This window comes from Ranitomeya variabilis, chromosome 4 (genome assembly GCF_051348905.1).
Source record: "Ranitomeya variabilis isolate aRanVar5 chromosome 4, aRanVar5.hap1, whole genome shotgun sequence".
Classification (NCBI taxonomy): Eukaryota; Metazoa; Chordata; class Amphibia; order Anura; family Dendrobatidae; genus Ranitomeya; species Ranitomeya variabilis.
The window spans coordinates 52114270-52130734 of NC_135235.1; the positions used below are offsets into that span (position 1 = coordinate 52114270).

General features: G+C 43.6%; 1 protein-coding gene across 1 annotated transcript in view; it reads left to right on the forward strand.

Annotated features, from left to right (window-relative positions):
* The window catches only part of LOC143769715 (alpha-2-macroglobulin-like protein 1), a 102885-nt gene that overhangs the window by 67421 nt on the left and 18999 nt on the right, over window positions 1–16465 (forward strand). Inside the window, exons 27-32 of the mRNA XM_077258512.1 lie at window positions 170–244; window positions 979–1141; window positions 4426–4640; window positions 4724–4942; window positions 5064–5188; window positions 6876–6966. Of these exons, the coding sequence (XP_077114627.1) occupies window positions 170–244; window positions 979–1141; window positions 4426–4640; window positions 4724–4942; window positions 5064–5188; window positions 6876–6966 (888 nt within the window). The remainder of the gene's footprint in view (window positions 1–169; window positions 245–978; window positions 1142–4425; window positions 4641–4723; window positions 4943–5063; window positions 5189–6875; window positions 6967–16465) is intronic.

The following is a 16465-nucleotide window of genomic DNA, read 5'->3' on the forward strand; positions in this document are numbered from 1 at the left end:
ACCGTAATCTGTATCTTCTCCCTTTTATTGAGAGAAACAATTGCCAGTCCAATGGGCATTTGGCCCATACTGTTGTACTTGGGATATTATTTAGAAGATAAGTGTTGGATGTTGAATTGTAGATGTAATAGTGAATTGAAGTAACATGAAATCTTTCTATGTTCACCAGGGAGGAGTAAATGATGAAGTTTCTTTAACGGCATATGTCACGGTGGCTCTCCTGGAAACTGGGCAGCATCTGGAGGTTTGATTTTTAGCAATTCTCACTCCAGACACAGGCGAGAGAACAAGAGGGACACTATTACTGATGATGATGTAGTGCATTTAAAAATCCGCACACAATTTAGAGTTGATGTATATTGCTAATTCAGTTCTTTTTCACATGCTCTATTGCGTTTTATAGAATACCTTTCATACTGTAACTCTTTTCAGTACAACATACACCCATTCACCAGGTCTTCACAACAACATTCAGATTGGCAGAACATTCCTCAAACAACCATTAATAACCAACTTGATAGCAGGCAAGTCTTGTAAGTGTAGAGATTTCTGCATGTGGTGCTCAGACTCTATACTGAATAAATTGAGATAGTGATGAGCTAACGTTGCTCGGATAAGGTATTATCCATGCTCGGGTGCTAACCGAGTGACTTCAGCATGCTCGAATAATTTGCAGCAAGGACTCGAACACAGTAGCACGTTCACTCATCACTAATCGAGATGTTTTGAAAATGTTGTCTCCATGTTTTCATCATTTGCAGATCAGAAATATGTCTATCCATCCTGCGATTTCCATAATTCTACGACCTTCCCTTCTTGGTCTTGCAATGTTGAAGAGTGTACATTTCCTGACTCGAGGAAGCTTATTACACCCTCGGCGTTTTTAAATATAATCCATGTATTTATTATATGTGAAACACATTAGATCGCTATTAAATTCTTTTTGGTAAATGTTAACATTTTGTTTATTGCTTGCAGAATGAAATGGTAGAAAGTGCACTTCAGTATCTCCGTGACAGTGTTCCCAAAGTAGACAGCCTGTATACCAAGGCTCTCCTTGCTTATGCCTTTACATTATCCAGAGACTTTGAGCTAAGAGACGCCCTTCTGAAAGAACTGCATGACCGGGCTGCAAATGCAGGTACTCTGTCGATTTTCACCATAGAAGAAGAAAACTAAAAGACTTTTACAGAAATGTTTCCAGGACTCAGTATTAATGGCCTATTTTTAGGATTGCTCATCAATATGAATCAGTGGGTCGGGTCTACAGCCTTCCAGTGACTGACAACTAATTAGCAAGGATTGGTCATGGTAAATTTCAAGGATCGATACTTTTGTTCTCAGTGACCACTACCAGAGATGTTTGACGACTCAAGGTCCCCACACAAATTAGAAAAAAGTCTGATAAATTGACTAATTTCATCAGGATTGGCTAACCATCTAAAGCAAACGGGAGCCTCCCAATTCTCCCTCAATATCATCCATCATTGTCAGAGATCTTACCAGTGGAATTTCAACAGCTGATCCTTTTGTTCGATGGAGGATAAGGAATCTGCCGGAGAAGTCACAAGAGAGCACAGGGGCGCTCAACCGGGTATTCCTGTGTATGGAGGAGTTGGCAGACATTGTTTGGTTGATGGTAGAGTGGATAGACCGGTGGACAGGAGCTTTGTGAGTCTCTTACCTTCCAGGCTCCCAAGAGTGATTAGCTGAGCTGATGCAATGTCATCTTTTTTAGGCCGGGGAAACACTTGCGAGTGTGAAGCGAAAAACTCGTGTGAGTCTCACGCATCAAAACCAGGGACTGCCGCCAGCACTCGTGACCGGAGTGTGAGGCTGCATAGAAATACATGCAGTCGCACGCTTCCGTCTGAGTGCCGGCGGCAGTGACGGGTATTGATGCGTGAGTTTTTCGCATCACACTCGCAAGTGTGACACCGGCCTTACGCTGCAATGATAATATCGCGCCTGCCTGGCTAATCAAACCCTGCACCAGGGATTTCAGAAGGTAAGAGATTTACAGATTTATGAGCCTACCGTTCAAAGACTACTGACCAGGCTGATGGACAAGAATCCCGTGAAACGATCCGTCGATTTTTAGCTGACAGATATCAGATGTATAATAATAATAGTTTTATTTATATAGCACCATCATATTCAGCAGCACTTTACAATTAGTACAATTAGCTGGTATATGGCCAGCCTTACTGCTATTCCTCTCTGAAAACACACGTGCTCTTGGTGGTGTTCGTTTATGGTAGAGGTGATAAAAATCAGCTGTCCACTATTGAAGATGTATGAGTATAGTGATGAGTGAATATGCACAGATAAAATGTTATCCATGCTTGGGTGCTAACTGAGTGACTTCCGCATGCTCGAAAAATATGTTCGAGTCCCCGCAGCTGCATGTCTCATGGCTGTTCGACAGTCACAACACATGCAGAGATTACCTGTTTGTGTTATGGCTGTCGAACAGCGATGAGACATGCAGCCACGAGGACTTGAACATATTATTCGAGCACGCCGAAGTCACTCAGTTAGCACCTGAGCGTGCTCCGATAACACCTCATCTGCGCATGTTCACTCATCACTAATGAGCACCTTAAACCAATGTCAAGTAATTCGATTGACAAAAGTATCGGTACTTGAAATTAGCATACCTAATCTTTCTTGCAGAGGAGCCCTACACACATTAGGTGGAAGTTCTATCCAATCCTGCTGAAATTGGAGGGTTTAGGCAACATTACAGTAATATTTAGTAGGTTTTACTGCTACCACACCACGTTCGAAATTATTATGCAAATTGGATTAACGTGTCATAAAAATTTAATTTTTTTGTTTTTCAAATAACCTCATGGATGATTTGTGTCTCGGGGTCTTTGGATCACTGAAATCAATCTTAAACACCTTTGATAATTACTTAGCAGGTGCCCAGTTAAATGAAAACAACTGTAGGATGCTCCACATTATTAAGCAGGCTAGAAGTTTCAAACAATATGGGAAAGAAAAACTCTCTCTCTCTCTGCTGGCGAATAGAATCAAATAATGCAATACCTTGGACAAAGTTTGAAAACATTAGATGCTTCACAAAAACTTAAGTGTGATCATCATACTGTGATACAGAACATAGACTGGTTCGTGCAGATACAGGCATAATGAGCAAGGTTTCTGCCAGACAAATTAGTCGGATTAAGAGCGCAACTACTAAAATACCATCACAAAGCAGAAAATAGGTATTTGAAGCTGCTGGTATGTCTGGAATCCAGTGACCCTCAAAGTGTAGGATCTTCCAGAGGCTTGCAGTAGTGCTTAAAACTACTCTTTGTCCACCCTTAAAACATTGCTCACAAGCAAAAATGATTGCAGTGGGCTCAGACATACATGAAGATTAATTTGAATGCAGTTTTGTTTACTGATGAGTGCAGTGCAACACTGGATGGTCTAGATCAGGGGTGGGGAGACTTTTTTCTGCCAAGGGCTATTTGGATATTTATATCCTTTGGGGGCCGTACAAACTCTGGGCACAAAGTGTATCATTACTGTGGCACTGGTTTCAGGATGTAATCATTCATTGCATGCCCTTCAGTGTTCAGTAGTGAACACTGCATGTGTGTGCTAACAGAGCAGGAATAAATTAATGAGCTGGTTGTAGTGATCTGCTCGGGGGCCTGATAAAAGGTCAGCGAGGGCCTGAGGTTCCCCAGCCCTGGTCTAGATAGATGGAGTAGTAAATGGTTGGCGAATGTCCACTATGCCCAACAAGGCTGTGACATCATCAAAGAGGTCACAGAGTCATGTTTAGGGCCGGGACAGAGCTGGTAGCCCCTTTGGGGTACCTGACAGTGTGAAAATAACCTTGACAAAGTTTAAAGAAGAGTTTCTGACTCAACACTTTTTTCCATGTTACACAATGAAGAACCATGCCATCCTTAGCAAAATCATCTTCATGCATGACAATGCACCATTTCATGCTCGAAAACATATGTCTGAGTCATTGGCTGCTATGAGCATAAAACGAGAGTAACTCAAGGAGTGACCACCATCCTCCCCTGACCTCAGCACTATTGAGAACCTTTGGAGTATCATCAAGCAAAAGATGTATGAGGGTGGAAAGCCGCTCACATCAGAACAGCAGCTCCGGGAGGCTATTCTGTTGTGCATAATAATTTGGAATAACGCGTTTTGAGTTTGTTTAGTTTTGACAAAAAAATACTGTTATCATTAGGAGGTTTGTCCAATAAAATTAGATTTATACTCTTAACGGTTGATGATTTGAATCTTATACTGTCTGATTTTCAGCGAATAGCTAGATATACTATAACCTAAAACCTACTTCCCGCTTACCAATCGTATATTAATTGACCTCTTGAAGACACCAGCTATCATACTTCAAAATAAGTGGCCACTGGTTTTAATGTTCCTTAGGTGGCGATACCTACTGGCCAACAAGCCCATCTAATCGTACCGAAGATCCTTTGTGGTCTCAACCCAATACCAATGAGGTGGAATTAGCTGCTTATGTGCTTCTAGCTCATCTTTCGAAGGACAACCCAACAAAGACGGACATCAATAAGGCTTCTAGCATCGCCTCGTGGATAGCAAAACAACAGAATCCGTATGGAGGTTTTGCGACCACGCAGGTAATCTGTTTGGCCTAGAATGAGGCAATAAGAATTCAGGTTTTGTTCTGTTCCAACATGGATTATATTTTTTCTTCTGGCAGGATACGGTGGTGGGACTTCAGGCTCTTGCTTTGTTTTCCAAGTTAACCTACTGTAAGCTGGAAGGATTGGAGGTTATGTTTGGTCTAGATGGAGAAAACACGATGAGCAGTTTATACGTCAATGAAAGCTCTCGGTTCCTTCTTCAGAAGAAACAACTTGGAAATTTGCCTGGAGATTACACGTTTCAGGTCAAGGGTGAAGGATGTGCCTTCTTAAAGGTAAAGACAGGTTTAACTGTGCTATCAAGATTTCTTATAGTGCCTTATTCCACATAGGGTTATCCAATATAATGAATGCAATAGTAAATATGTGAATTACCAATTCTCTCCTTTACAACAGGTGACACTGAAGTACAACATATACCCCAATCAAGACGATTCATTCTTTCATATCCAAGTGAACCTGACTCAAGGAGACAGCATGGATGAATCTAAACTGATGTTAAACTATTCTATTTCTGTACAGTGAGTTGAACTAACCTTAGCCAAAAATGCAATTATTTAATTTTTGCAGGGAGATGATCGCATATATCTTGATTTTGTCTTCTGAGAGACTGTAATTGAAATATCAATGACCTATCATTAGGGTAGCTCATCAATATTAGGTCGGGGTCACACTAGCGTATAACACGGACGAGTGCTATACAAGAAAATGGCGCATAGCACTCGGACCAGTGTTAATCTATGTTGCAGATCACATCTGTGATTATTTTCTCATGCCGAATCGGCATGCGAGAACAATCGTAGCATGCTGCGATTGGCAACGAGACTTGGCCGAGTCTCAGCTCACTCGCACCCATATAAGTCTATGGGTGCGAGTGACACAGCGCAAATCACTCGGATATCACACTCCGACGCCGGCAGCAGAGGAGATAGAGAAATTACTTTCTCCACCTCCTCCACAGCTGTGCTCCGATTCTGGATTCAGACATTATGGGCCCGATTCCTTTTTCCATTAGTCTAGTTTTTGATGTTTTATACCTGTTTCTCATTTGTACCTAATTCTTCTTTAAGTTTGTGCTTTTTTTTTTTACAGTTACTTCTTTATTTCTTCATCTTTTTTTGTGGATAGGGTTTGGGGTTTCCAAATGTTTTCACTTGATTTATCAGTTGCAACTTTTTTTTAAAAAATGCAGCTTGGTTTTTTTTTTTTTGGGGGGGGGGGGGGGCACAAATGTTCTTTAGTCTTCCGCGGAGTGATTTTATGTAAGCCAGAATTTTTTTGCGCCATTTTGCAAAACGTTTTAAACTGTTTTATGACTTTTTAGCCTAAAATGGTTGAAGACAAAAACGATTTTCAAATTTGCGCAAAAACCATGAACTGTATGCACAAGACAGAAATGAAAAGTGACTGTAAAAACATGCAAATGATGAATTTGACCAATGTATTTCTGACAGCTGTGGGACCAGCAAAGCGTTTTTACGTGGGGAAATCCCACTAATCTAATGTTGATGACTTACCCTAAGATTAAGGCATCAATATCTTGGACACCCCCTTTAATTACATTATTGACCATAGAGTTCAACTATGCTGTAGCTCTCTGTTTTTATTATGCATATTGGAAACATACACTTCATCTGAAAACAGCATAAAGTCGAGAAAGAAACCATAAATTCAGCAATGTGTGACTGGGCTGCTTGCTGTTGTTTTGATAAAATCGCTGTATTATCAGCAGGATAAAATCACTACAGGACTAGTAAGCTTGCTGTCAAGTAGTCCAACTCCGCCCCCCCCAGTGATTGGCAGCAGCCAATCAGTGTTGTGGGCGGGGTTAAACCAAACTCAGCATTCAGAGAACTTGTAGATCTGCAGCAGATAAAACAGTGATTTTATCAAAACCACAGCAAGCAGCCCAGTAAGTGAGACATCGCTGGAACCAATGTCTCTGCACCTACATCATGCCGCTCTCAGATGGTGGAACATAATCCTGGTGAAAGATTCCCTATAAATTCCCCACTCCTAATGATAAAGAAATGACTGTGTCCAAGTCTATATAAAAAAAAAAAAAGGATTTTGATGAAAACAGGAAATGTGACTGGTGTGAAAACTGCAATATTTCAGGATTTTATACAGATAGTCACATGTTAATTAAAAAAATTGTATAAATCTAATTTTTATATAAACGGTAACTTGTAATTTATATTGGTTCAGGTACATAGGACAACGCAGCAAAACAAACATGGTCCTCACAGAGATCGAGCTACCTTCTGGTTTCGGAGCAAACGTAGATTCTTTGAAAATGGTAAGTGAAGCAATATTGACAGATAGAGGTTAGTATTTCAGTTTCCTGGACATAAAAAAAATCAGTTCCATCTACAGCAATATAAAAAATGTTATAGACAGATGAAGCCAGGGTTGGACTGGCCCACCAGAGAACCAGAGAAGCCTCTGGTGGACCCAGACTTCTCCTTCAGGAGAGTTTGTAGCGAAAACATTGCAGTTGCTATGGGGTTCTTTAGTGAGGGAGAAAGGTGGGCCCTCAAAATCAGATCCCCTGGTAGGCCCAGTGTTCTTCAGTCTGACTCTGGATGAAGCAAAGGCTATTTTGGCTCACGATGTACCATCTACGTAGAATACCTGTCAACAAAGTGTGGCGCCCCTAGGGGTATTCGCCACAAAAATAGTTATTGACACAAAATACAAATGTTAAAATAGCAAGACTGCACTACCATCTCCGGCCAGAAGGGGGAGCTCCAGAGACTCCCCTTGATCTATTCTGGTTTGAGAAAAAGATTGGCAGTTGGGTTGAGGAGCTGAAAGTGAGAGGTCGTATAACTGAGCTCCTAACAGCCCTATGACGGATTATAGGTCCGTAATACCGATAGTAGCAAAAGAGGAATAGAGAAAAAGGACATTGTGAGAACCGGGTAGTAATAAACTCTACCCAGAATAGGCGCAGAGACGGATACCGGATCCGTGGCTATATTCATTATATATAATACAGCAACCGGAAGGGAGGTGATATCAGCTTCACCAGGGTAAGACGCAGCAACAGACACAGAGTTCAGCAGTACTCCCAGAGGGGGTAAGCCGACAAAAAGGGACTCGGGTTGCCCGTCGGACCAGAGCACAGAAGAGACAGATTGGGTCGGCAGCCAGTTCACAAACAGCAGCAGGACCATACAGAAACTGCGCATAATAAGAGGTGGAAATCCTGACAGGGTCAAAGTAATTCAGGGTTCTTATACAGACTCCGGTGACAGTATTGGTGGCAAATCCCTTTATGTTGAAGTAAATTGGTTAAACGTTTCAACGCCTCAGTCTTTCATTTGGACAATAGCCGTCGATCCAAGATCGGGGCCATCACAGCTGAGAAGACCTGCTCCTGACCAAGTAAGTGTCTGTTCCTTCATGATATCCCTTACACTGTGCATCGCCTGAGGCCACAGCACCGGGTCAAGCCACTAGTGACATCCCCCTTAAGAGACAGACCTCATTGATCTGGTGTTGGGTACCTCGGTCTCCCAGGCGTCACAACTGGCGTCACGAACAGGATTGGGCCAGCCCGTACACCGGGTATTGTGTGCCGTAATTGGAGTCTGAAACTGTGAAAATTTGGATGAAAAATCTTGGAAATTGACTTTGTTAAAGAAAATCCCGTTCCCCATTGAAAACTATTGAAAGTGACTTTTCTCCATTGGTTATAATGGGGTAAAAATGGCCGCCATCCCCTGATGTGAACATCTCATAACTGTTAGGCACAAAACTGTTAATCGAGCTACGTCATTACCCAAGCCCCAGTCTAACTGAAAAACTTCAAAATCCACCATCACAGAGCGTGCGGCAGTTAGAGGCAGCAGGGAGCGTGTCATTGTCATCCTGCTGCACAGAGGAACCAATCTACATTATCTAGACGGAAGCTGGGACCGGAGGGGCCTGGATTAACTAAGGGGGTACAGTATGTCGCAGCACGGAGACGCTGCAGCACCCGGCGACGCTAATGCAGCTGAAAGACAGAGTGTCGATAGAGAGCCCGGCAGCGCAGCAGTGCAAGGAGTGGTGCCCATCATGCCGGTGTTAATGCCATTTACCCCGGGTGGCCCGTGGCTTCCAATGTATGAAGGTGAACCTAATACCCTTGACGGTTTCAGGGAAAAGATGTTGGCTCATTTTGATATGTTCCCCGTGGGTGAAGCTCAGCGTGTTAGTCTCCTGATGATGCAGTTAAGTGGCCATGCTAAGCGAGAGGTCACGGAATGGGCAACTGATCTAAAAGGTACTGTTGAATGCATATTTGCTGGATTAAAAGCTACATTTGAAACCACTGCCAGCAGCAAAGCTAAAGTACGATTCTTTAATTGCAAACAAAAAGCTAATGAGGGCGTGAGAGATTTTGCCTTAAACCTGCAGGAAGCCCTTAAATCACTTACACTGGCTGAACCCATTTTTAACACAGGAGCCGATAAACTGCTAAGAGATCAATTTATTGAGGGACTCTACACCCCTTCTCACCGGGGGCATGTGAGCATGCTTGTTTTTAAGAACCCTGAATTGACATTTGCCCAATTAAAGGAGAGTGCTATATGTCTCCAGCTGGCAGAGGCACCTCGGGATCAGGATCTCACACAACCCATGGCAGATGCACTTCAGCAACGGGGAATGTCAGTGACATCAGTTACGTCCGGTGTCAGTGCGAAGTCCCTGGGGCCCATTACTAATGAGGCTCTTCAGCAAAAGCTTGACTCTTTAACTGATGTTGTTGCTTCAATGGCTAAAACCATGCAGGAGATGAGAGAACCCAAGATGGAGTTGGCAAACCGTAGAGAGGATGTTCCATGGATGAGGTCCCGGAGATACCCGACATGGAGAGGACGACCCCGTGACCGCTACCAACCGGATGGACAGTCCATTTGCCGCCGTTGCCAGCAGCCAGGCCACTTCGCACGAAATTGTGATTTAAACGGGAATCCCCTGGGAATGCGGGCCGCTTCGCAGGAATGAATTTTCAAGGCCCAACACCCTGGCACGACAGGTACATCGGAGGACGACCTATCATCCCTATCGTGCTGGACGGAATTCCCCTCAACGCTTTGCTGGATACAGGTTCCCAGATTTCATCTATACCATATATCCTTTATAAGAGGTACTGGGCTGAGGTAGATATTGATAAAGGACCCTCTGATGTTGAACTAAATATATGGGCCAGTAATGGTAAGTTGGTACCGAAACTAGGATTCAGGGAGATGACCATAAAGATTGGTAAAGCAGAATTGAAGAAACAGGGTATAATTGTCGTTGATGTTGACCGACAGAACTGTGAACCAACTGTATTGATAGGAATGAATGTGTTAGAGAACTGCTTTTCCAAAGTTATTTCTGTCTTACAACAAATTGCTGAAACCGCCCGATCCTGCCAGCAGAGAGTTCTCCGGAGGGAAATAAAAGTATTAATGTTAAGGCAACAGATAGAAGTTGCAGGTGGAGAAATCGGCAGTGTGAGGGTGAGTGATCCAACGTCTATTGTAATCCCACCAAAAACAGAAATGCTGGTATGGTGTAGAGCGGCCATTGGTACTAAAGGACGAGACTATCAAGCCTTAATAGAACCATCATACACTGACAGCAGACCCACTATACTCACGGCACGAGGGGTGGTCGAGGTACACCGGGGACGGGTGCCTGTACGACTTTTGAACTGTGGAGAGGAAGAGGTCACTTTGCCAAGGTACGCTACAGTGGCAAAGTTATATACTGTTGACAACAATGCCATCACAACCGTTGAGCCTTTAGAATCGACCTGTCAGGTGGAAAATAACGGCTCAGATGGAGAATCGGAGGATTGGTGCCAACAGCTACACGTGGGTGTAGATTCAACACCTACCCATCAAAGACAAGGGGTATATAGATTAGTGACGGAATATGAACAGGTCTTCAGTAAACACCCATTGGACTTCGGACGGATAGAAGGGGTGGAACATACAATCCCCACCGGTGACCATCCCCCGATAAAAGAAAGATATAGGCCCATACCGCCCACTCACTATCAATGCGCGAAGGACATGCTGAGAGAGATGAAACAGGCCGGGGTAATAAGAGATAGTTGTAGCCCTTGGGCGGCCCCTCTGGTGATTGTCAAAAAAAAGGACGGAACCATGAGAATGTGCGTAGACTACCGGCGGATTAATAACATCACCCATAAAGACGCCTATCCCTTGCCTAGGATAGAAGAGTCCTTGACTGCTTTGAAATCTGCTAATTATTTTTCCACCTTAGACTTAACAAGCGGGTATTGGCAAGTCCCTGTGGCTGAGAGAGATAAAGAAAAAACGGCATTCACCACACCAATGGGTTTAAGCGAATTTAATCGCATGCCGTTCGGACTCTGCAACGCATCTGGTACTTTCCAGCGACTGATGGAATGTTGCCTTGGACACAAGAACTTCGAGACCGTCCTCCTGTACCTAGATGATGTGATCGTCTACTCAAAGACTTACGAACAGCACTTAACAGACCTGGCAGAGGTGTTCGAAGCCTTATCCAAGTATGGTATGAAAATCAAACCATCCAAATGTCACCTTCTCAAGCCAAAGGTACAATACTTAGGGCACATCGTGAGTTCGGAGGGAGTAGCACCGGATCCCGAGAAAATAACTGCCATAAGGGATTGGCCAAGACCTACCAACGCAAAAGAAGTGAGGCAATTCTTGGGATTAGTGGGTTACTATCGTAGATTTATAAAAGGATTTACCAAATTGGCAGCGCCCTTGCAAGATACTTTGATAGGGCAGACGAAGAAACCTTCAAACCGAAACCCTCCTTTTCAGTGGAACGACGAAAGAGAAGACTCCTTTGAACAACTAAAGAAGGCACTAACCGGAGAAGAAGTTCTGGCGTACCCAGATTACCATCAACCTTTCATCCTCTACACCGATGCCAGTAATGTGGGATTGGGAGCGGTGCTGTCACAAAAGCAAGAAGGTCGGGAGAAAGTCATCGCCTTTGCAAGTAGAAAACTCCGGCCTACTGAAAGAAATTTTGAAAATTATAGTTCCTTCAAATTGGAGCTACTGGCAGTAGTTTGGGCTGTGACTGAACGTTTCAAACACTATTTGACCGGTGCAGAATTTATTGTCTATACTGACAACAATCCATTGACCCACCTAGACACGGCTAAATTAGGTGCGTTAGAACAGCGATGGATAGCCCGGTTATCTAATTACAACTTCGTGATCAAGTATCGAGCAGGTCGCAAGAATGGAAATGCCGATGCCCTATCCCGGATGCCACACTTGAGAGATGTAGAAGAAGAAACAGGGGAGCTTGAAGAAATTGAACTACCAGCCTTTCATCAACCCAAGGCAAAACATCGTCAGTCAAATACCTATCAGAAACAACAAGAAGTGAATTTTAATCCGTTAGCACACCATAGATGGGCTGACACCCAAGATAGCAATCCGGCTGTGAAGATAGTGAAGGAACTATTGATGGAGCAAAGTGCATATCCCGATGAGGATGCCCCAGAAGAGACGCATCAACTCTGGAAAGAGAGAGGCAAAATGTTCCTGTATCAAGGGAAACTCTGTAGAAGATACACCAATCCGAAAACACATGAATTGGTCTGGCAGATTATCGTGCCTAAACAAGATGTGAGGATGGTCCTCGAGGCTTACCACAATGGCGCTGGTGACTTTGGTTGGAAAAAGCTAGAAGTACTTCTGAGAGAGAGATTTTATTGGGTCGGGATGAGAAAATCAATCGAACAGTGGTGTAGAAACTGTGGCCTGTGCAACCTCAGAAGGAACGATCAAAAGAGCCAAAGAGCACCACTGCAGCCCATAATCACCAAACAACCACTTGAACTGGTAGCCATGGACCACGTGAAGTTGACACCGAGCCGGTCCGGTTACGTCTATGCCTTGACCATCGTGGACCATTATTCGCGCTTCTTGGTAGTAGTACCTGTAAAAGATCTGACTGCAAAAACAGCAGCCAAAGCGTTCCAAACGTACTTTTGTAGACCCCATGGATATCCGGAACAGGTTCTCACTGACCAGGGTACAGCCTCTGAATCAGAGATCTTCAGAGACTTCTGTAATATGTATGGTTGCAAAAAGATCCGGACGACGGCCTATCATCCGCAAACAAACGGCTTATGTGAGAAGATGAACCATATTGTGATAGACCTACTAAAGACTTTACCTGAAACGGAAAGGAATCAATGGCCAGAGAAATTGCCTGACTTGGTGGATCTGTATAATCATGTCCCGGTGAGCTCTACCAACTGCACCCCAGCTTATCTTATGCGTGCAAGACCCGGCCAATTACCAATCGATCTAGAAATGGGAATACTGAAACCAGACGCAGAAGTTCAAGACTCCAATTGGGATGTCATACGGCAAAAGCAGTATCGCCAAGTGCAAGAGAGTGTGGAAAGAAGCCTCCAGCAAACCAGAGATAGACAAGAGCGAACTTTCAACCAGAATGCTCTAGCAACTCCATTAAGACCGGGTGACCAAGTACTCAAGAGGAATCGTCAAACCAATAAACTGGATAATCAATGGGAAGCCGTACCCTACACAGTTTTACCAACAAGAATGGATAATCCTAAAATGTGTCTCATTAGCAAAAATGGAGGTTTAACATCTGTACTAGTGTCAAGAGACAATCTTAAATTATGTCCGGAAACGTTGAAAGAGCCAGAAGTTGTCCAGCCAGAATCAGAAGTTATTCAACCTATACAGGTTCAACCAGTAAAGGAAAAAGAGGAGGAAATGTATCACACCTGTATAGGAGACTTTCCTAAAACCTTACTAACATACCATGGTGCAGTAGTGGTTCCCATGGTGGCCTTTTATCCAACACCGAATCCAATATTAGAAGTCCCAAGACAGGAAGAGGCTGACCCCGTACTACAAGAGGTCCCAGGTCAGGAAGAACAGATTCCTGATCAGAGTGATCCCATTCACGGTGGACTTGCCAACCCCATAGTGGTGGAATTATCTTTAGCAGAGAGAGCAGATATTATATCCGCAGTAGACAGTAGTACACCACATAAAGAGACACCGCTATTATGTAGATCCCAGCGTAGTACCCGGGGTCAATTACCGGCCAGGTATGCGGATTGCCAACTATAAGACTATAGTCATTGTTATTGTTCTGTAACGTTTAAGCCCAGTACCTACAGAGACTTACCTGTATGAACTTCTTGCATATTCTTGAACTTTTTATCAGCCCGGAAACACTAAATCAAAGCTCCGGAAAGACTGCTTTGTGAACTTTGCTTCCTAGTGCCTTCAAGGATAGAACTGTATTAATGGACGCTATTTGAAGTGACTTTTTACAGAATTCCATTTTTTTTTTTGTTTCTTTGAGTGGTTTTTGTAACTTTTCATTTTTAAGACTCTGTATATATCAATTGTTATTTCAAAATGTTATCGTCCCACAGTCCCGGAGTACTGTTCTTAACTAAGGGGGAATGTGGCGCCCCTAGGGCTATTCGCCACAAAAATAGTTATTGACACAAAATACAAATGTTAAAATAGCAAGACTGCACTACCATCTCCGGCCAGAAGGGGGAGCTCCAGAGACTCCCCTTGATCTATTCTGGTTTGAGAAAAAGATTGGCAGTTGGGTTGAGGAGCTGAAAGTGTGAGGTCGTATAACTGAGCTCCTAACAGCCCTATGACGGATTATAGGTCCGTAATACCGATAGTAGGAAAAGAGGAATAGAGAAAAAGGACATTGTGAGAACCGGGTAGTAATAACCTCTACCCAGAATAGGCGCAGAGACGGATACCGGATCCGTGGCTATATTCATTATATATAATACAGCAACCGGAAGGGAGGTTGTTGTGAATTTGGATTCTGGGCTCCCCCGGTGGCTACTGGTGGAATTGAACTGGTGTCTTCATCTTCTTTGTTCACCTGTTCCCATCAAGATGTGGGAGTCGCTATATAACCTTGCTGCTCTGTTAGTTGCTTGCCGGTCAACAATGTTATCAGAAGCCTCTCTGTGCTTGTTCCTGCTCCTAGACAACTACTAGATAAGTTGGACTCTTGTCCATGTTTGTTTTTGCATTTTTGTTCCAGTTCACAGCTGTAGTTTCGTTACTGTGTCTGGAAAGCTCTTGTGAACAGGAATTGCCACTCTGGTGTTATGAGTTAATGCCAGAGTTTTAAAGTAATTTCTGGATGGTGTTTTGATAGGGTTTTTAGCTGACCATGAAAGTGTCCTTTCTGTCTTCTGCTATGTAGTAAGTGGACCTCAAATTTGCTAAACCTATTTTCATACTACGTTTGTTATTTCATCTTGATTCACCGCCAATACATGTGGGGGGCCTCTGTCTCCTTTCGGGGTATTTCTCTAGAGGTGAGCTAGGACTAATATTTTCCTCTGCTAGCTTTATTTAGTCCTCCGGCTGGTGCTGGGCATCTAGAATCAACGTAGGCATGCTACCCGGCCACTGCTAGTTGTGCGTTAGGTTTAGTTCATGGTCAGCTCAGTTTCCATCTTCCAAGAGCTAGTTCCTATATATGCTGATGCTATGATCTCTTGCCATTGAGATCATGACAGTTTGACCGGCCCACTAAAGGGTTAAAATCCTTGGCTGAGAAAGGAGAGAAATAAGTAATCTGCTGAAATTTTTTTTTTTTTTTTCTCTCTCCTTTGAATGGCTCTGTGTTCACCTGTTTGCAATGGATCTTCAGAGTGTAACTGCAGGTTTGAATAATCTCGCCACGAAGGTACAAAATTTGCAAGATTTTGTTTGTCATGCACCTGTATCTGAGCCGAGAATTCCTTTTCCGGAATTTTTCTCGGGGAATAGATCTGGGTTTCAGAATTTTCGAAATAATTGCAAATTATTTTTGTCTCTGAAATCTCGCTCTGCCGGAGACCCTGCACAGCAGGTCAGGATTGTGATTTCCTTGCTCCGGGGCGACCCTCAAGACTGGGCTTTTTCATTGACACCAGGGGATCCTGCGTTGCTCAATGTGGATGCGTTTTTTCTGGCCTTGGGGTTGCTTTATGACGAACCTCATTTGGAGCTTCAGGCAGAAAAAACTTTGATGTCCCTATCTCAGGGGCAAGATGAAGCGGAAATTTACTGCCAAAGATTCCGTAAATGGTCTGTGCTTACTCAGTGGAATGAGTGCGCCCTGGCGGCGACTTTCAGAGAGGGTCTCTCTGATGCCATTAAGGATGTTATGGTGGGGTTCCCTGTGCCTGCGGGTCTGAATGAGTCCATGACAATGGCTATTCAGATCGATAGGCGTTTGCGGGAGCGCAAACCAGTGCACCATCTGGCGGTGTCCACTGAGAAATCGCCAGAGAGTATGCAGTGTGATAGAATTCTGTCCCGAAGCGAGCGGCAGAATTTTAGACGGAAAAATGGGTTGTGTTTCTATTGTGGTGATTCTACTCATGTTATATCAGCATGCTCTAAGCGCACTAAAAAGCTTGGTAAATCTGTTTCCATTTGCACCTTACCGTCTAAGTTTATTCTATCTGTGACCCTGATTTGCTCTTTGTCATCTATTACTACGGACGCCTATGTCGACTCTGGCGCCGCTTTGAGTCTTATGGATTGGTCCTTTGCCAAACGCTGTGGGTATGATTTAGAGCCTTTGGAGACTCCTATTCCTCTGAAGGGGATTGACTCCACCCCATTGGCTAATAATAAACCACAATACTGGACACAAGTAACTATGCGTATTAATCCGGATCACCAGGAGATTATTCGCTTTCTGGTGCTGTATAATCTACATGATGATTTGGTGCTAGGATTGCCTTGGCTGCAATC